The sequence below is a fragment of the Gopherus flavomarginatus genome, chromosome 5 (genome assembly GCF_025201925.1).
Source record: "Gopherus flavomarginatus isolate rGopFla2 chromosome 5, rGopFla2.mat.asm, whole genome shotgun sequence".
Taxonomy (NCBI): Eukaryota; Metazoa; Chordata; order Testudines; family Testudinidae; genus Gopherus; species Gopherus flavomarginatus.
This window is the reverse complement of record NC_066621.1, coordinates 128,431,337-128,450,302: the sequence shown is the minus strand read 5'-3', so window position 1 is coordinate 128,450,302 and position 18,966 is coordinate 128,431,337. Positions and strand designations below refer to the sequence as shown.

The window sequence follows — 18,966 nt, the reverse complement described above, 5'->3', positions numbered from 1 at the left end:
TCTCTCTCCTGCCATCCATCTCCATCCTCTGACAAACAGAGGCTAGGGACACCACTCCTTACCCAGCCTGGCTAATAGCCATTTATGGACTTAATCACCATGAATGTATCCAGTTCTCTTTTAAACGCTGTTATAGTCCTACATTCACAACCTCCTCAGGTAAGGAGTTCCATGAGTTGACTGTGCGCTGCGTGAAGAACTTCCTTGTATTTGTTTTAAACCTGCTGCCTATTAATTTCATTTGCTGGCCCCTAGTTCTTGTATTATGGGAATAAGTAAATAACTTTTCCTTATCCACTTTCTCTACATCATTCATGATTTTATATACCTCTATCATATCCCCCTCTTAGTCTCCTCTTTTCCAAGCTGAAGAGGCCTAGCCTCTTTAATCTTTCCTCATATGGGACCCTCTCCAAACCCCTAATCATTTTAATTGCCCTTTTCTGAACCTTTTCTAGTGCCAGTATATCTTTTTTGAGATGAGGAGACCACATCTGTACACAGTATTTGAGATGTGGGCATACCATGGATTGATATAAGGGCAATAATATGTTCTCAGTCTTATTCTCTATCCCCTTTTTAATGATTCCTAACATCCTGTTTGCTTTTTTGACCGTCTCTGCACACTGCGTGGACATCTTCAGAGAACTATCCACGATGACTCCAAGATCTTTTTCCTGATTAGTTGTAGCTAAATTAGCCCCCGTCATATTGTATGTATAGTTGGGGTTATTTTTTCCAGTGTGCATTACTTTACATTTATCCACATTAAATTTCATTTGCCATTTTGTTGCCCAATCACTTAGTTCTGTGAGATCTTTTTGAAGTTCTTCACAGTCTGCTTTGGTCTTAACTATCTTGAGCAGCTTAGTATCATCTGCAAACTTTGCCAACTCACTGTTTACCCCTTTCTCCAGATCATTTATGAATAAATTGAATAGGATTGGTCCTAGGACTGACCCTTGGGGAACACCACTAGTTACCCCTCTCCATTCTGAGAATTTACCATTAATTCCTACCCTTTGTTCCCTCTCTTTTAACCAGTTCTCAATCCATGAAAGGACCTTCCCTTTTATCCCATGACAGCTTAATTTACATAAGAGCCTTTGGTGAGGGACCTTGTCAAAGGCTTTCTGGAAATCTAAGTATACTATGTCCACTGGATCCCCCTTGTCCACGTTTGTTGACCCCTTCAAAGAACTCTAATAGATTAGTAAGACACGATTTCCCTTTACAGAAACCATGTTGACTATTGCTCAACAGTTTATGTTTTTCTATGTGTCTGACAATTTTATTCTTAACTATTGTTTCGACTAATTTGCCCGATACTGATGTTAGACTTATCGGTCTGCAATTGCCGGGATCACCTCTAGAGCCCTTTATAAATATTGGCGTTATATTAGCTAACTTCCAGTCATTGGGTACTGAAGACGATTTAAAGGACAGGTTAAAAATCTTAGTTAATAGTTCCACAACTTCACATTTGAGTTCTTTCAGAACTCTTGGGTGAATGCTATCTGGTCCCGGTGACTTGTTAATGTTGAGTTTATCAATTAATTCCAAAACCTCCTCTAGTGACACTTCGATCTGTGACAGTTCCTCAGATTTGTCACCTACAAAAGCGGGCTCAGGTTTGGGAATCTCTCTAACATCCTCAGCCGTGAAGACTGAAGCAAAGAATCCATTTAGTTTCTCCACAATGACTTTATCATCTTTAAGCGCTCCTTTCGTATCTCGATCATCAAGGGGCCCCACTGGTTGTTTAGCAGGCTTCCTGCTTCTGATGTACTTAAAAAACATTTTATTACCACCTTTGGAGTTTTTGGCTAGCCGTTCTTCAAACTCCTCTTTGGCTTTTCTTATTGTACTCTTGCATTTAATTTGGCAGTGTTTATGCTCCTTTCTATTTGCCTCACTAGGATTTGACTTCCACTTTTTAAAGGAAGTCTTTTTATCTCTCACTGTTTCTTTTACATGGTTGTTAAGCCATGGTGGCTCTTTTTTAGTTCTTTTACTGTGTTTCTTAATTTGGGCTATACATTGAAGTTAGGCCTCTATTATGGTGTCTTTAAAAAGGGCCCATGCAGCTTGCAGGGATTTCACTTTAGTCACTGTACCTTTTAACTTCTGTTTAACTAGCCCCCTCATTTTTGCATAGTTCCCCCTTTTGAAATTAAATTCCACAGTGTTGAGATGTTCTTCCCACCACAGGGATGTTGAATGCTATTGTATTATGGTCACTATTTCCAAGCAATCCTGCTATAGTTACCTCTTGGACCAGCTCCTGTGCTCCACTCAGGATTAAATCTAGAGTTGCCTCTCCCCTTGTGGGTTCCCGTACCAGCTGCTCCATGAAGCAGTCATTTAAAGTATCGAGAAATGTTATCTCTTCATTTTGTCCTGAAGTGAAATGTTCCCAGTCAATATGGGGATAATTGAAATCCCCCACTATTATTGGGTTCTTAATTTTGATAGCCTCTCTAATTTCCCTTAGCATTTCATCATCACTATTACTGTCCTGGTCAGGTGGTCGATAATAGATCCTTAATGTCATATTTTCATTAGAGCATGAAATTTCTATCCATAGAGATTCTATGGAACATATAGATTCACTTAAGATTTTTACTTCATTTGAATCTACATTTTCTTTCACATATAGTGCCACTCCTCCCCCTGCATGACCAGTTCTGTCCTTCCGATATATTTTGTACCCCGGAATGATTGTGTTCCATTGATTGCTCTCAGTCCATCAGGTTTCTGTGAAGCCTAAAATATCGATAACCTCCTTTATCACAAGGCACTCTAGTTCACCCATCTTATTATTTAGACTTCTAGCCTTTGTGTACAAGCACTATAAAAACTTGTCCTTGTTTATTTGTCTGCCTGTTTCTGATGTGCCAGATTCTTTTTTATGTGACTGTTTATCATCTGATCTGGCCCTTACATTATCCTCTTCCATCCTCTGCTCCTGACTATAACCTGGAGATTCTCTATCATTAGACGCTCCCCGAAGAGAAGTCTGTGTCCGATCCACATGCTCCTCTGCAGCAGTCGGCTTTCCCCCCATCTCCTAGTTTAAAAACTGCTCTACAATCCTTTTAATGTTTACTGCCAGTAGTCTGGTTCCACTTTGGTTTAAGTGGAGCCTATCTCTTCTGTATAGGCTCCCCCTATCCCAAAAGTTTCCCCAGTTCCTAACGAATTTAAACTCCTCCTCTCTACACCATTGTCTCATCCACGCATCGAGACTCTGAAGCTCTGCCTGCCTACCTGACCCTGTGCGTGGAACTGGGAGCATTTCTGAGAATGCCACCATAGCGGTCCTGGATTTGTCTCTTCCCTAGAAGCCTAAATTTGGCTTCCAGGACATCTCTCCTACCCTTCCCTGTCATTGATACCTACATGTACCACAACCACTAGCTCCTCCCCAGCACTATACATAAGTCTGTCTAGATGCCTAGAGAGATCCGCAACCTTCACACCAGGCAGGCGAATCACCATACGATTCTCCCGGTCCTCACAAACCCAGCTATCTACGTTTCTAATGATCGAATCTCCCATTTCTAACACCTGCCTTTTCCTAGCAACTGGAGTCGCTAGGAATAAGGAAGTGTTATTTACTCCTTCTGATAACACAAGAAGGAAGGGTCACCAAATAAAATTAATAGGCAGCAGGTTTAAAACAAAAGTATTTCTTCACACAATGCACTATCAACCTGTGGAACTCCTTGCCTGATAATCTTGTGAAGGCCAAGACTGTAATAGGGTTCAAAAAGGAATAGGTAAGTTCATGGAGAATAGGTCCATCAATGGCTATTACCCAGGATGGACAGGATTGGTGTCCCTACTCTCTGTTTGCCAGAAGCTGGGAATAGGTGATATGGGGTGGATCACTTGATTATCTGTTCTGCTTCAGAGGGAATAACATCTGGCATTGGTCACTGTTGGAAGACAGGATACTGGGCTAGATGGACCTTAGGTGTGATCCAGTAAGGCTGCATAAATGGTGTAAAAATGCAACACTTGGCAGGAAGTACTGTAAGGAACAACAAAGCAAATGGATCCTGTGACTAATGACCATCAAAAGGGCCTCTGTTTTTTCTCCACAGCCTTTCATAGTTAAAGCAACAATTAGAGATGGTTTAATGATGGACTATTTATACAAAAAAAAAATAATAATCAGGCAGTAAGTTTGGCCACCTCACTTTATGCCAGCTTTGAAAAGAGAACAGGTGAGATGTGTTTCTCCAAAGTTTCCTACCATATAGGACAGCAATGCTAAAATCCAGCTTGCTGTAGAAAATTTATTCCAAGTTGATGTGGCATTGAAGCCTGTCACTCCCAGCCCAGGCAGACACATTTGCACTAACCAGGCTCAAGCTAGCATACTAAAAATAAGCATAAGTGTTGCAGCTCCAGCAAAGATTCAGGCTAGCACCTGAGCTCAGACCTAGCAGGGGTCAGCTGACCTTGACAGCCCAAGTTACTGCCTAAGCTGCAATATGCACACTTCTATTTTTAGTGTGCTAGCAGGGCTCCAGCTAGCACAAGTCTGTCTACCCATGGTTGGAGGCTTATGCCCAGCTGCAGTGTACACATGCTGCTGCACTCAAACAAGATACAGGACATGTCAGCATTGCCAAACTTGTTTCTAATCAAGTTAAATACTACTCAGAGCTAAAGTCTCTTTACTAGCAAGCATTTAAGTTAACTCACCTAATGTGAGTAACAGTAGAGCAGAAGAGATGCATTCTTTCATAAAGTACCCCAACCACTCCAAGTTAGTGGTTGGGAGATACTACACAAGTTCTCAGCCCACAGGGGCTTTACACATTGTAAGTGATTGGTACTCTGAAACAGCCACCTGGTTCTACATTTCTGGACAGGCTGTATTAACTCAATATAGGGGAAAACTAAAGCTACACTGACATACTAACCCATGTCTCTCCCAGGAATGGCTTTGCCACCCTACTATGCCTTGAATTTGTAGTTAACATTTACGAGTCCAGCTCTGTACGTGAGAAAACACAAAGTTACAATTAAGGATCCAAGGCCTCCATATCCCCCCTTAACACGAAAGTCATCCAAAGTGGAGATAGTCATATTAAAAGCATTCTTTGAGCTCAGACAAAAAGCTTGGTACTGTGCAGATATTGCTGCTCTACAGTTGTGCACAACAGAGTTGAGGAATAGAGAACGGCACTTTGCAGAACTGAAATGACTAAGAACTGTTGCTGCATGCAGAGCAGGGGTAGTGCCAACTTGTTTTTGACATGTGAAATTGATGTGGCAATATCTGAGAAGTCAGCAGTTCCAGCTTCCAAAAAAAGATCGTACTAGTTCCTTTGGCCCCACTTTGCTTACTGGAGTGCACTCAAGTTTTCTTTTGCCCTTTCCCCTCTGTGGAGCTTAAGTCTTGAATTCCTCCCTATCCACCCAGTTTTGTTTTGGAATTGAGTGTCATACAGCCTAGACTCCATGAAGCTGTCCAAGCTTTCAAACAGATTTCAATAAGTTATATATAAGATGACAGCTGCATGTCATTCCTATTGCTAGCACTTAGGCTGACAGCACTCCATTTTAGTGAAAAAAAGCGTTGTGACTACACTGATAGTCGTAGAGTCAGCATTACACTAGTTTGACACCAACTAAATTAACATTGTCATGATATGAAAGGCAAGCACAAGTTCATTTATTTATAGCAAAGGTCTTGGGTTACAAAAGGTCAGTCCTTGCCATCTTGAAGAAGAGATATGGGATAAGTTATTGCATACATGTGTATTATAATTTAGCAGCAAGTCATTCATAAAAACCATTTCCTTCCTACTGCTTTTTTGGTTTAGTATCTCAAATTTATATACAAGTCAGCTTTACAAAGCATTTACCACCACCTTTAAGTTAATGGTCTTTTATTGGAAAAAAAAAAAACTAGCATTTACAACTTGGAATGGACAAACTGTAATAGCTTGAACAGCGATGTTGATAGTTGTGCTGAAGTCCACAGGCTACTCTGCCAGCTCCAAGTCATGGTACAGAAGGTTTTAAAAATAGGAGAGAGTCCAAAGATGCTCCCTTGGTGAAGGTTTCTTTTAAAAATTTTGTGAACGGTAACAGCCTGACACCCGTTTCACTATAGTGCAATGCAGACAACGTTAAACCAGTATTATAACAGACATGCCACCCATAGTTAAGATCATCTTTTGTGGAGCACAATGCTACATACAGGAGAACCATTCAACCTTTAGGGCATCTTCCTCTAAATTTTGCATCCTTTGACCATTTCTGCTGCATACCATCCTGAGGTATTAACTAATTTTGAAGTAAACCAGCTATGACAATTTACACTACAAATTGAATTAGAATCCACAATTGGACAAAACTGAATTTTTTAGGTTTTTTTTTTTTAAATTAAATACAAATGTTTGACTGTGCTCAATTGTCAAGCTGCATGCATGAAAAACTGGCCAGCCCAAACAGTGTAATAGTTATTAGCAAATGGAACTTTTGAGGAATTCACTAAGTGCTTCCTTTTTTTTTTTTTTTTTTATTTTTAAAAGGTAGTACAGTTACTTATATTGTAAAACTGATGTTTAACTTGATCTTTTGGGGACAGGACCACCAACCATTACATGCAGTTTGTGGACAGAAGGTACTTTGACATTCAGTTTTGCTATACAGAAACAGAATGAATAAATGAACATTTTTTGCAAGAGGTAAGTAAAAGATTCAATTTGATTCTTCTAGAGGGGGGAAAAAGGTGAAAGGAGGTCCTCATTTTGCAGTCATCATCTGTACGAATTCTGAAAATAAAAAAACCACCATGACTTTGTATCTTCAAAGTAATTTTAACTTCACAAGGAAGTCTCTTAACTGCACTTGGCATAAACCTTCAGTGTATCTAAAAATCTAAACAGAGTGCTCTGATCAAGTGTTTTCACTCAATAATATAGACAGTTTAGTGAATTGTTAGAGTAATTCAAACTCCAAAATTACCAAGTTTATATAACACCCAGCAAGCTTTACTTAAGTTTATAAGTGATTTCACAAAGAGAACAAGAGCATCTTTTTCTACCTTCATAGTTCACTTGTCCATCTCCATCAATATCTGCTTCTCTGATCATTTCATCTACTTCTTCATCTGTTAGCTTTTCTCCTAAGTTTGTCATAACATGACGTAGTTCTGCTGCACTGATATAACCATTGCCATCCTGTGAGGAAGATAGTTGCATAGGGTTGAAAATGACAATTTAGAAGCCTGGAACATAAGCCTAGCTGAGATTGTTCTATATTAAACTAAGGTCTCCAGTAATTGGCTTTGAAATTATTCTCCCAGGTGCCTGAGGCATCAGTGACCTAGTACCCAGCCTGGAGGCCTGGTGCACTGTACATCTTATCCAACCACAGAGAATGTAATAGCCATGCCTTCTAAAGCACAGAGGATGGAGGCATTACATGAGGACTGCATGTTCCAGAACAAAAGTGAAGTCTGCTATACTTATTTGGACCAGGTAAGTAGCCTTACCTGATTAGGTCTTTGTATGCCTCAATACACGTCTTTGACTCTTTCACCCAGGTAAGCACACATCTACATTTGAATCATATTACTAGTTTGGAGTTGTGGTTCTTAGAATTTCTGAATATTTCCAGACACTTTCTGAAAGTCTCCAGTACCCTGGAGAACAGAATGGTAATTTATCTTTCAATTTGGGTTTCTTTAATTTCAGTATGTCAGCCCAGTGTGTTCAATAACTTAATTCCTCCTGCCAACAGAAGGAATTAAGTTAAGAGCAGCAAGTTGACCTCTTGCAGCATCACATCCTCAACCAACTGCTGGTTTGCCTAGAGAGGCTTCGTGGGCAGTAAGATCTAGAGTACACAAAGCACGTTGAGAAATGATCCCAACTCTACCCACAAGCCACAGTACAGAACTTAGAATGGCAGAAGTGGACTTGAAGCCAGCCTTCTCCAGTGTCCCCGTTACTTGCGCTAGTGGAGAAAAACTGTTCTAGATCTAGGTTTGGGTAATAACCTAGTTTAATAGCTATGGTCACTTTAAGGCTGTGCTGTTAAGTCTAGTGATGTGAGGACATGTGTAAGATGTTAAAATAGTTATCTTACACAATCAAAGGGGGGAAAAACTGTCAAGTAGAAGGAAGAGGATGTTCTTGTGCTCATGTCTTTCCTTTGAGAAAAATGGAGAGGTTCTGCTTCTGATAACAAGCTTTCCATAATCAGCTTCAAACCCAACAACCTGAACACATAGGCTATTAAGCTTCACCTCCTCATACATATTACAAGTTGAACAGGTGATCTCAACTTTATGAAAAGTCTTCATACAGGTGTGCAAAGCCCTCTGCACCTGTGTTCAGGTACTTTGCTTATGTCATGAGGCTGGGGGAAGTGGAGACACCTTTGATACTGAAACAGGAACAAGTCTAATCACTCCAATTTCCTGAGAGAAGGCCTACCAGGGATTCTGGCAAAAAGAGTCTGACACCCCCCCACCCTTCATCCTGGGGGAGCAGTTTCAGCAAGCCTACTCTATAATATCAAAAATAAGTTTTCCTCCTGCTGCTGGTAGAAGGGCTTATACCCACCTTCCAGGCAAGCGCAGGGCAATTCTGGGAGAAAGATGCTCATCATTAAAAACTGTTCAAAAAGTCTGTCTGTAGCTTTGGATTCTAGCAGTACCTTGTCAAAGACTCGGAATGCCTCACGGATTTCTTCCTCGCTGTCAGTGTCCTTCATTTTTCTGGCCATCATGGTCAAAAACTCAGGGAAATCGATAGTACCATTGCCTTAAAAACACAGAAATTGATCTGTACTTTAGGAGTCCCATCATTTCCTTGATACCAAAGCTAGCTTTAGAGTTAGGAAGGGACAAGTCTCATATGACTGATCAAGTATTTAAAAGCTACCTTCCACTTTTATACTAAAACCATAGAGGCTTCCAAGAATTTTGTAAGTTGTCACCCTTAAGTCAGTCTCTTCCCCTAAATTGTTAATATAGCATTTTTTGCTCTAGAATGCTCAAGCAACCACTAAAAATATGGCTGTAATAAGGACTATTGAATGGACTGCTACTTCCTCTCCAGACCTACACCCCAGAATTCATCAGTCACCATCCTAGGTAATTAAGAGTCTGCTCCTACTGTGCCATGTTAGATGAGGATTGTGTTAGTGAGACTTAGTCTGATACTTTGAGTTGCAGATAGCGTATGCATTTATATTCACTTTGAAGACCAAGAGGTGAATAAGAGTGACAATTGAGCTAAAATCCTAATCTGCTGGGGTAGATTTCAGCTGGATCTCCAGAAGGAAAAAAAGATTCTAGAGTGGATGTTTAGCAGCAATCAATACAAAGACTTTAAACAACGTGATCACACAATTAAAGTATTATAATATTTGCTTACTTATAGTTAGAAGCAAGCTTACAATCAATCTGCTGGAAACTGTGGACCTTAGAGACCTGATTTTGAGAAGTGAAGAGCATCTGGGTAAGCTGCAATTTTTCAGCACCTCTCAAAAATCCAGACCTACATGGCCTAATAAGTATTCCTCTGCTACTGCAGAGTCATCACCCCACCCCATCTTTTCCTGTATTACGATATCTTTTCCCATTGACAGGAAATCCCTAACACCTCAGAATACTAGGGAATGCTATCAATTAAAGGCAATTGAGAAGGTGTGTAGTAAAGAGCAAACAGCCTATCTGAAGTCCAGTAGAGGCTACATCTTGTTTTTGGGGCTATATTTTGACCATGTCCATTTACTGTTAAAAGTGCCTTAATGTGACCAGAGACATGCCTTATGATGCTGGCAAAACAGGTGCCAACTCATGCAAAGTCCCCATGCCTCATTGGAATATTGACAAATGGCTAGATGAGATCAGTCTGGTTCACGTGTGTCAGTATTATGAAAATAGGCATTAGAGTTAAACAAAAAGCAAATGTTTCTAATGCATGCAGCAATTTAAAAGCATTCAATGAAGTCTAATCTCTCTTAAAACATCTGTATCCCATATTATAAGGCAATATTTGAGCATTTGCATCGTGAGCATCTAACTGAACAAGTCACCAGACAGGAGAGAAACATTAACTACTGTGAAATGTGAAAGTGTTTATCATGCCCGACAAGCAAGGACCATTGATATATTTGACACCAGATGAACTACTGTAGAAGAGGACAAGCGACTTTGTTGACTGCTCACTTGCACAACTTTTGTTGATCATGAGGAGCTGCAGGGAGAATTTTTTCCATCAGAGAAGTTTGCAGCTCAAAGCACAAGAGGAAAGGGAATAAAAATCCCTAACAAGGTGGAACTGTATCTCTATGTTGTTTGGACTCTGAGGGACAAGGATTACTAAGCATAAGCAAAAGATCCCCAGGGTTTAGCCTGGGTTAGCTCTCAAGGACGTATGGAGCTTGCTTATTACAGCTTTTTATTTTTTGAAACAAAATTGGAACTCATTTGAGTGTGCATGCATGCCTTAACTTTGTAAACAACTAATTTCCTTATTAATAAGTCTTTAGGATAGTTTATTATAGGATTTGCTACAAGCACTGTCTTTGGTGTGAGATCTAAGGTGCAACTGACCTGAGGTAAATGACTGGTCATCTGGGAATGGGAGTAACCTGAATATTGCTGTGATCTTTGGTGTAAAGAACCATCTATCACAAAGGTAAGCTTACCTGGGTGGCCAGATAGATCGAAGTACTCAAGGCGACTATCTGTGACTACATGTTAAGGCTGTTCTAATGCCTGAGAAGTTTACACTTGATAACGGGTTGGTGAAATCTACATATAGAACTCACAACCAATTTGGGGTTTGTGCCCCATTTCCTCAGTCTGCCCCAATGTTGGTACCCAGAGTCTTGTGTCAAGCCATCCTACTGTGGCACATCTATTAGATCAAGGTTTGCACTCATGTTTTATTAGCCTTGTTGCTGTTTTAACAGTTTCCAATCTAGTTTTTTTAGTGTTCAGTAATTCCTTTAGAGGGCCAATAGTGTGTACACAGCTATATTGATTTTGAAGCTTACTTTTAAGTCACAGAAGAAAAAGTTACCTATTTTCAATTCTTGGAAGATTCTTAATGGTTGGCACAATCTATCAATTAATTTGATTGCCACCCCAAAGAGAGATAAAAGCTTGGAATTTACTTTAAAGAAGTGTCCAATGTAGGGGGTTATAGCACATCATCCTACTACAAATAATAGCACAAATAAAAAGCATAGCATATGCTCACTATATTGGAGCCCTGAGATTCAGACTCATTCAATTTTCAGGCTAGATTTCATGACACTTAGTAGAAGAATCAGACAAGTCACTAATAATTACACTCCAATAGTATTGCCTCAGCAACCAAAAATGGAAGGCGGTTCCTGAACACTTGCGCACTAAGCAATTTGCAAGTAATTGTATCCTGCACTTCACAAGTAGTTTTGGTTTTGATTTTGAGTCTCTTCACAAAGGTCAAATAGTCACTTCCTCTTTCAATACACTTTATACTCTTATCAGAGGCACTAAGAATTTGCTAATATACTGTTAATACCATTGTAGTTAAAATTTTCCTCCCATGACAGAGCCAGTATGAAGCACTTTCCCTTTGCATATCCATGAATCTGAAGCAAGCTTTGAACACAGTTCTGGTGTTACCCTTTCTGGCATCCATTTACCCAAGTCAATCTCTAAAAGAAGGCTCCCCCCCTTTCGTGAGATAACTTCCTATCTCCAGGCTTTATTTTTAATTCCTAACCCAGTTTAAGAGAAGAAAGAAAAAAGTCAGTTTTTACTACATGGCCAATACAATGGATTAAAATATATAAAATAAATTAAGATTAGGTTAACCACTGAGACGAGTATGGGATGGGTAGCTGAACAGATATGGGAAAGCTACTTGGTACTCTAGCTAACTGTAGTTTGCAGCAATTCAGGAGGTGAGAAAAAAAAAACACCAAGAAATGCGGAAGGAAACTGAACCCTGGATAGAAGCCGTGGGCAGGACACAGATGCAGAAGCCCTTATCAGTATTATATTTTGACTCTGACTATCCCATATTTATATATCTACTGGTATAGTTAATGGTAACAACTATGTTCAAATTAAGTTTAATATGAAATCAAATGGTTGCTTTATGTAGAGAACAGTTAAAAAATCCAAACCCTACACTGCTTTTGACCAAATTTTAATGGATTACTATCAAAGGAAAGAGCGGGACTTGAGAGGCTGTATTACCCAGCTGAAATCCAAGCTTGTTGGGTGTGCACACTCACCATGAATAAAACACTGCCAACTGCATCTTCCCCACACTTACCATCGGCATCTACCTCGTTGATCATATCCTGTAATTCTGCTTCTGTTGGGTTTTGACCCAATGACCTCATGACAGTCCCAAGCTCTTTTGTTGTGATGGTGCCATCACCATCTTTGTCAAACAGAGAGAAAGCTTCCTTGAACTCTGAAGACAGAAACAGCCCCATTATTAAATACTATGACCACTACCAAACAGTACCAAAATAATACTTTTAGTGACAGAAGATTGATCCCAAAGTCCATGCCATAGGTTTTAAAAATGCACTTTGTCTGCACTCTGTACTAGAAGACTAGTGTTGTATTTTCTGAAAAATGTATTAAAAAAAGTCTAAAAGTATCACATGTGCAAGCCACTGCCCTCTAACCACACTCCCTAGCCTGTACGTTACATCAGGCTGTGAGAGTTTTGGATAAGCACATGCTACCTTGTTTACGAGTTACCCATTTGGGTCAAGTTCATTTCTCATCAACAGCACTTATTTGTGGGGGGAGTGAGTAATGAAGAACCCAGTGTTTCAAAGTTTGTGGACAATACTCTGAGCAAAGATTAGAGAAACAAGGGAATTAGCCAGACATCCCTGACAGAGAACCTTTTCATTCATCAGTTATTTTTGAATTACTAACATAATAGTGAGCAACCAATAAATTAGATAGGCTCCCAAAAGTTTAGACCAGGGATAGGCAACCTATGGCACGTGTGCCAAAGGTAGCACGCGAGCTGATTTTCAGTGGCACTCACACTGCCTGGGTCCTGGCCACTGATCGGGGGGGCGGGGGCTCTGCATTTTAATTTAATTTTAAATGAAGCTTCTTAAACATTTTAAAAACCTTATTTACTTTACATACAACAATAGTTTAGTTATATATTACAGACTTATAGAAAGAAACCTTCTAAAAAGGTTAAAATGTATTACTGGCAAGCAAAACCTTAAATCAGAGTGAATAAATGAAGACTCAGCACGCCACTTCTGAAAGGTTGCAAACCCCTGGTTTAGACCGAATGCTTTACCCTCTTAACCATTTCCTCTAATTTAGAAAGGCAGTGTTAGATTAGAGATGATTTAAGAGGAAAAAAAAAAGTGTTTCCTTACATATGTTGCCAACACAAGAGAGAATACAAAGTTTTAAAGATTTGGCTTGTGAAAGCAAATGGTGGCAAGTAAAGTGGGGGGCACATGGTTCAGTTTCACTTTCAATCTCAGGAAAGAGTCTACTGTTGCAATGTTTGGACTCCAAACTTTGGAAGTGATTATTTAGCTCTGTTTTGAATTAACTGGATTTTAAATATTTCTATATGATTTGTTTTTAAAAGTCACACCAGACCTAGGTGCTGGGCCTTAATTATCCAAAGAAGCATTCCTTCAGCTTCTTTAAAACACAAAATTTCTCAAGAGGGAAGAGCAATTATGTGCCAGAACTTTTAGAGACTTAACAAGCAATATAGGCAATCTTCATTGACTGATATTCAAGCTCAGGAGAGAATATCCAGCAGTGTTTTAGAGATATTTTCCAATATTCAAAGGAGATGTTGGCTCTCCTTTGGCTCACCAATTCTCCCTTTTCTTTAGGCTCACTAGTTTCCTTTGGCTCACCAATTTTCTTAATTGGGATACTTACCAGCAATCTGTTCTTCAGTCAGCTGATCAGCCTACATGAAGAGTAGAAAGTTATTTTAGAAAACTGTTTTTCTATAGCTCTGTCAAGCCATGAGATGCAATACAAACTTTGTAAGGAAGTTTACATTTATACAGCACCTTTCAACCCCAGAAATCCAAGAGTACTCAATACACAGAAGAATGATTTCACCCACCAATAGGGTGCAGCAACATCTAAGACTCAGTGGAATAGCTAATGCTGCAAAGAGACACTACACATTCTAGGACTAGTTAAGAATTCCATAACCAGATCAAGTTTATGGAGAAATTCAATACAGCCAAGTTTAAGGCACAAAGCAGATATCCCCTAGTGATTCAACATGACCAAAATGTTTCCTGGAGATAATCCATCACAATACTGATCTAGCACAGTTTTTTAGCTTGTGATAGAATAGTACCATGATTGCAAGATCTGGACTTCCGCCATGTTCTTAGAATTACATGCTTTTCTGTCAGCATCTCATTTGTTATGCCATTTAGCTAAAGTAACAGCTCCATTAGGTAGCAATGTCACCATGCAATGAAAAGGTCTTCATTAAGCTACAATTTGTTAGGTTCATGCCATTTACAATAATTAAATACCGTGTTGTGAGACCACCAATACATCTGAAATCAGCAGGTAACTGCATTTGCGTTTTGTTGGGCCCACAATGGAACCAAACACATTCCTTTAACACAAGACATTTTATCCTTCACTTTTTTGGGGGGAGAGGAGTGTGTGTGGGCGGGGGGTTCAAAAAAAACAAAACAAAAACAAAACACACTTTGAAGCTTTCTCCAGCCCATAGGTTCAGAGAACAATGTATAACAGGTTTCAAAAAGGAATAGATAAATTCATGGAGAATGGGTCCATCAATGGCTATAAGCCAGGATGGACAGGGATGGTGTCCCTAGCCTCTGTTTGTCAGAAGCTGGGAATGAGCGACCGGGGATGGATCACATGGTGATTACCTGTTCTGCTCATTCCCACCTGGCATTGGCCATTGCTGGAAGACAGGATACTGGGCTAGATGGACCTTTGGTCTGAAGCAGTATGGCCGTTCTTATGTTCTGTGTAGACTTGTATTATCTTCCTTTAGGGGAAAGGAAAAACTCCACTTAATTGGTTTCAGTATTTTTAGAGGATGGTGTGGTACCAGATCAATCATATTTGGTTTCCTAGCACCCTGTGCTTTTAACTCTATTATTTTAATAAAATCATTTTTACACCAAATTCAGAAATAAAACTATAACATTTAACTGATCAGTTGGGAAGGATACCAAGATGTTCCTAATCTCTCCTGGGAAAACAGCAATAATTTTAAGTCAGGAGCAGTTAGCTACAGTAAAGTAGCTATTTCTATGAAGAAATTGTATCAAATGCTAGTGTGAAATGAGCTGTATATTTGTTACATGCTTTGTTGGTCTCTGGACGATCGGGTTGAAAGGTTGTTGCGTGTATTAAACATATGCACACACACCCGAAAGCACTTCCATCTGTAGACAGACTACTTTTAGGGATATTTTATAAAAGGATAGTGATTGAAGAAATTATTTCTACTGAATTATTTAATTGGAGCCTCATACGGACTAAGCTGTAGTTTGTGTGTGTGTTTAAGAATATTAAAACAAAACTGTAAAGGGTTTGTGGGCCAGGGCCCACTCTGTATTACTCTCACTAAAGAGATTCTCTTTTAAGTGAAACGGAAAAAGTCATTGCTCTGATATGTCATGCTATGCTCTGCAGAACAGGAAATAGAGCCACACCTCAATAGAGAGAAACTCAGATCCACAGCACCAGTTTGAAGCCCCTCCAATTTGAAACTGACAATATTCTGGTCTTCAAGCAGCATTTATGTTTACTTTTAAAAGCTGACCTTGCACAGCATCCAGTTCACCCTCCTAAGCAACAGGCACAAACACTGTCTGATCACCCTAGCTACCAGGGCAAAGGTACCTAACACCAGAAAAATCACTCAACCCAGCCAAGTCATAAAATCCTGTTCCAGTGACCTCAGCCTTCCCCCAACAGGAAGGGAGAAATGAAGGGGGTGTGGTGGGGAACACCCAGCATGGCCAGCAATCACATTTGGCAATCTGCACCCCAGCTTTCACAGCTCCTATGGGAAGCCAAAGCTGAAGGGAGGGGAGAATCTCTCAACCCAGTGTCATTAAGAGTACAGAGTTGCAGTCCAGCGCAGACTGAACAGAGACAGACCCCACAGCCTAGTCTATGCACAAGTGATGCACTTTTAAAGTGAACATGGACAGCGCAGATGTTAGAAATCCAGGTCTGTTAAAGAAAACCCAAGTAAGGCGAGCACCTCTTCTCCTAGAGCGCAACAGGCACCTCTGCACATCAAGCCAAGCGATCAGCAGCCACCAACTGCTGCAGTGCTCCCCCCTCCCCAAGCAGAACAGGGTCGGCTCCAGGCCCCAGCGAGCCAAGCCCGTGCTTGGGGCGGCACACCGCGGGGAGCGCTCTGCCGGTTGCCGGGAGGGCGGCAGGCGGCTCCAGTGGACCTCCCGCAGCCGCCTGCGGGAGGTCCACCGGGGCCGCAGGACCGGCCAGCGGCAGAGCGCCCCCCGCGGCGTGCCGCCGTGCTTGGGGCAGCGAAATGGCTAGAGCCGGCCCTGAAGCAGAAGCAGCTGCTGCTCTCGCTATTGTCCAATATCCCCTCTTTGTCCTTTGGTTAGGAGCGTGATTCAGCTGCGGAATCTCTCTGCCAGCTCCAGACGCCTGTCCATCCTCTTCAGCTCCCAGTTCCCCCTTCCCAGTTCATTGAGGGAGCCAAGCAGCTACTCCTCAGGAGCCACCCGGTCCCATGCGCATCCAGAGTCCTGTCTCCAGTGAGGAAGCCAGACCCCTTCCGGAAAGATAAAGGCTCCAGTGTTGTAGCTGCTGCTCTCCTCCCACTAACCCCAGGCAGAAACTGGAAAGTTTCTAATGGAAACGGCGCACACTGCGGCCCCGTCTCACCCTCTTGGGGCTGGCGAGGAAGAGGAGGAGACATGATGTAATGCAGCCTGCGAAGGATTTTGGCGTTACTGCGTTTAAGGATTGGGGGGTAAGAGCGCAGCAGCCGCAGAGTCCTGGCCTCCCCTACCCCAGCCACCTTGCGCAGTGCAGCTGGTGCTGAAATTGGGATTGTTATCTTCATCCCTAGTGCCCCCCGCGGGAACCCTACTCCCAGCCCGAACGGGGAGAGGAGCAGGGAGCCTCGGGGGTGCCATCGCCCACCCCAGCCATGGAGGGATGGGGGGGGGCCAAGCCCCGCTAGCTCCTGCTGTCCCCCACCCCTTCCCATCCATGGGCACTGGGCAGAGCCCTAGAGCAGCCGCTGTACCCGGCGGCACAGGGCGCCCCGCACCTCCTGCCCTAGTGGCGGCTCAGCCATTCCTCTCCCTCCGGACCGCAGCGCAGAGTCACTGCCCGCTCCGGGCTCAGGGGCAGCATCCCAGCCAGCCCGCCCAGCGGGACCGGCCACAGCCCTTGGCAAGGGGCGGGAGCGGGCACTGCCAGCAGCCACGAGAGCGACAGCTTCCTAGCCAGCCCCCAGCTCACCGCCGCGCCGCGGGAGAGGAGCCCTCCCACCCCAGCGAGCAGCCCGGGCGCGGAGAGCCAGTGGCAGCAGGTCCCATCGCTGCGCGATGCAAGGGACAGCAGCCATGCGGCGCAGGGAAACAGCAGGGGCGGGGAGGCGGGTGTGCGGGCTTCTGCCCGGCTGCCCAGTTGCCCAGTCTCGCCTCACATGGGCGGGGTGGGAGGGAGAAGATCGGCAGCCCCCGCCGCTCACTCACCCCGTTGGTAGGGCCCGGGAGGAGGAACAGGGGCTGCAGCCGCTGAGCCAGCTTAACTCCCACCCGATTCCCCACCGCGGGTGGGCAAGCAGAGGAAGACGGGCTCCAAACCAAACGCCACGCGGTTTCCCCAGTCCCTCCCAACGGCAAGGCAGCTCAGCAGCAGCTCGTCTCAAGCCAGCCATCTCCACTGCGATGGCAAATCCAGATGCGTCCGAGCCTCCCGGCCAGGCCAGCTCCAAAGTCAGCCCCACCAGTCGGTGCACGCCGGCTACCTACCATTGCGTGGGGGTGGTTGGGTTGGGTTAGGTTGCTGCTGGTGCTGCTACACGGGCTGCTCAAGCAAAGGAGCAGGAGCTGCAGCGGCTGCTACCTCCTCCGAGCGGCTCCCCCCTAACAAATGCTGTAGGTGTGAGCTTGCACCTCCCTGCTATATATGTAGGGCTGTATCCCTCCGCCGGAGCAGCGTCTCTCTCTCCTCCCAGCCTCTGCCTGTGTGAGAGTGACTGCAGCAGGGAGCCCTGCCCCCATCCTCAGCCCCTCCCCGTCCGGCTCACTCCCCTCTGCCAGCCAGGCTGGCAAGCGGGGCAGGCTTTCCCTCTCCCCAGCAGGCGCCGTGCAGGGACAGCAGTGCACGCTGCCTGCCAGGGGTGCAGCACACACTTACCAGTGGTTAGGGATGGATTGCCCTGATTTAACTCAGATATAGAATTAGCTTTCACCAGGATGGGCACCGGGCATCTGAGGACCCTGGGGGATGGCAGGTGCCTTGCTACCCAAACCCTCAATCAGAAGCTCCACAATGGAAGCAGCGGTAAGAGCCACATACTTGACATATTATACAGGTAGCAGCAAAGAATGAATGGTCAGGAAGGTGAAAGTGTTTTCACAATCCTGAGAAGACTGTGAAGTCCCTATTTGATGCTCATAGGGGCTCATATGACAGCCATTCAACCCTTTCTTTGTGCCATACTGTAAATTAGCGCTCTGCTGTTTTATTAATCCCTGTTTCCAATCTCACCAGTCTCCACTGCAATAGTTTAGTGGAGAGGAGGAGGGGCAGGGAGCACACACTTGCCAAAGCCTAGATTTTAGCCATTTCCATCTATTCACCTGTGCTCTACTGAGTCAAAGTGTGGCAGGTAGGGAAAGAGCTGCAAAATTGTGTCACCTTTGAAATAGCATAAAGTGGTATATAAGGGGAAAAATGATTTC

General features: G+C 43.0%; 1 protein-coding gene and 1 pseudogene across 1 annotated transcript; both read right to left on the bottom strand.

Moving 5' to 3' along the window:
- LOC127051264 (swi5-dependent recombination DNA repair protein 1 homolog) overlaps nt 1–18,966 on the bottom strand; it is a 365,584-nt pseudogene that overhangs the window by 19,073 nt on the left and 327,545 nt on the right.
- Nucleotides 5,671–18,206, bottom strand: CALM1 (calmodulin 1). The gene is made up of 6 exons (XM_050953361.1): nt 18,031–18,206; nt 13,934–13,964; nt 12,318–12,461; nt 8,692–8,798; nt 7,073–7,208; nt 5,671–6,800 (listed from the first exon to the last, which is right to left on the bottom strand). Exons 1-6 carry the CDS (start codon nt 18,031–18,033, stop codon nt 6,772–6,774), a joined length of 450 nt encoding a protein of 149 aa, XP_050809318.1. The 5' UTR covers nt 18,034–18,206; the 3' UTR covers nt 5,671–6,771.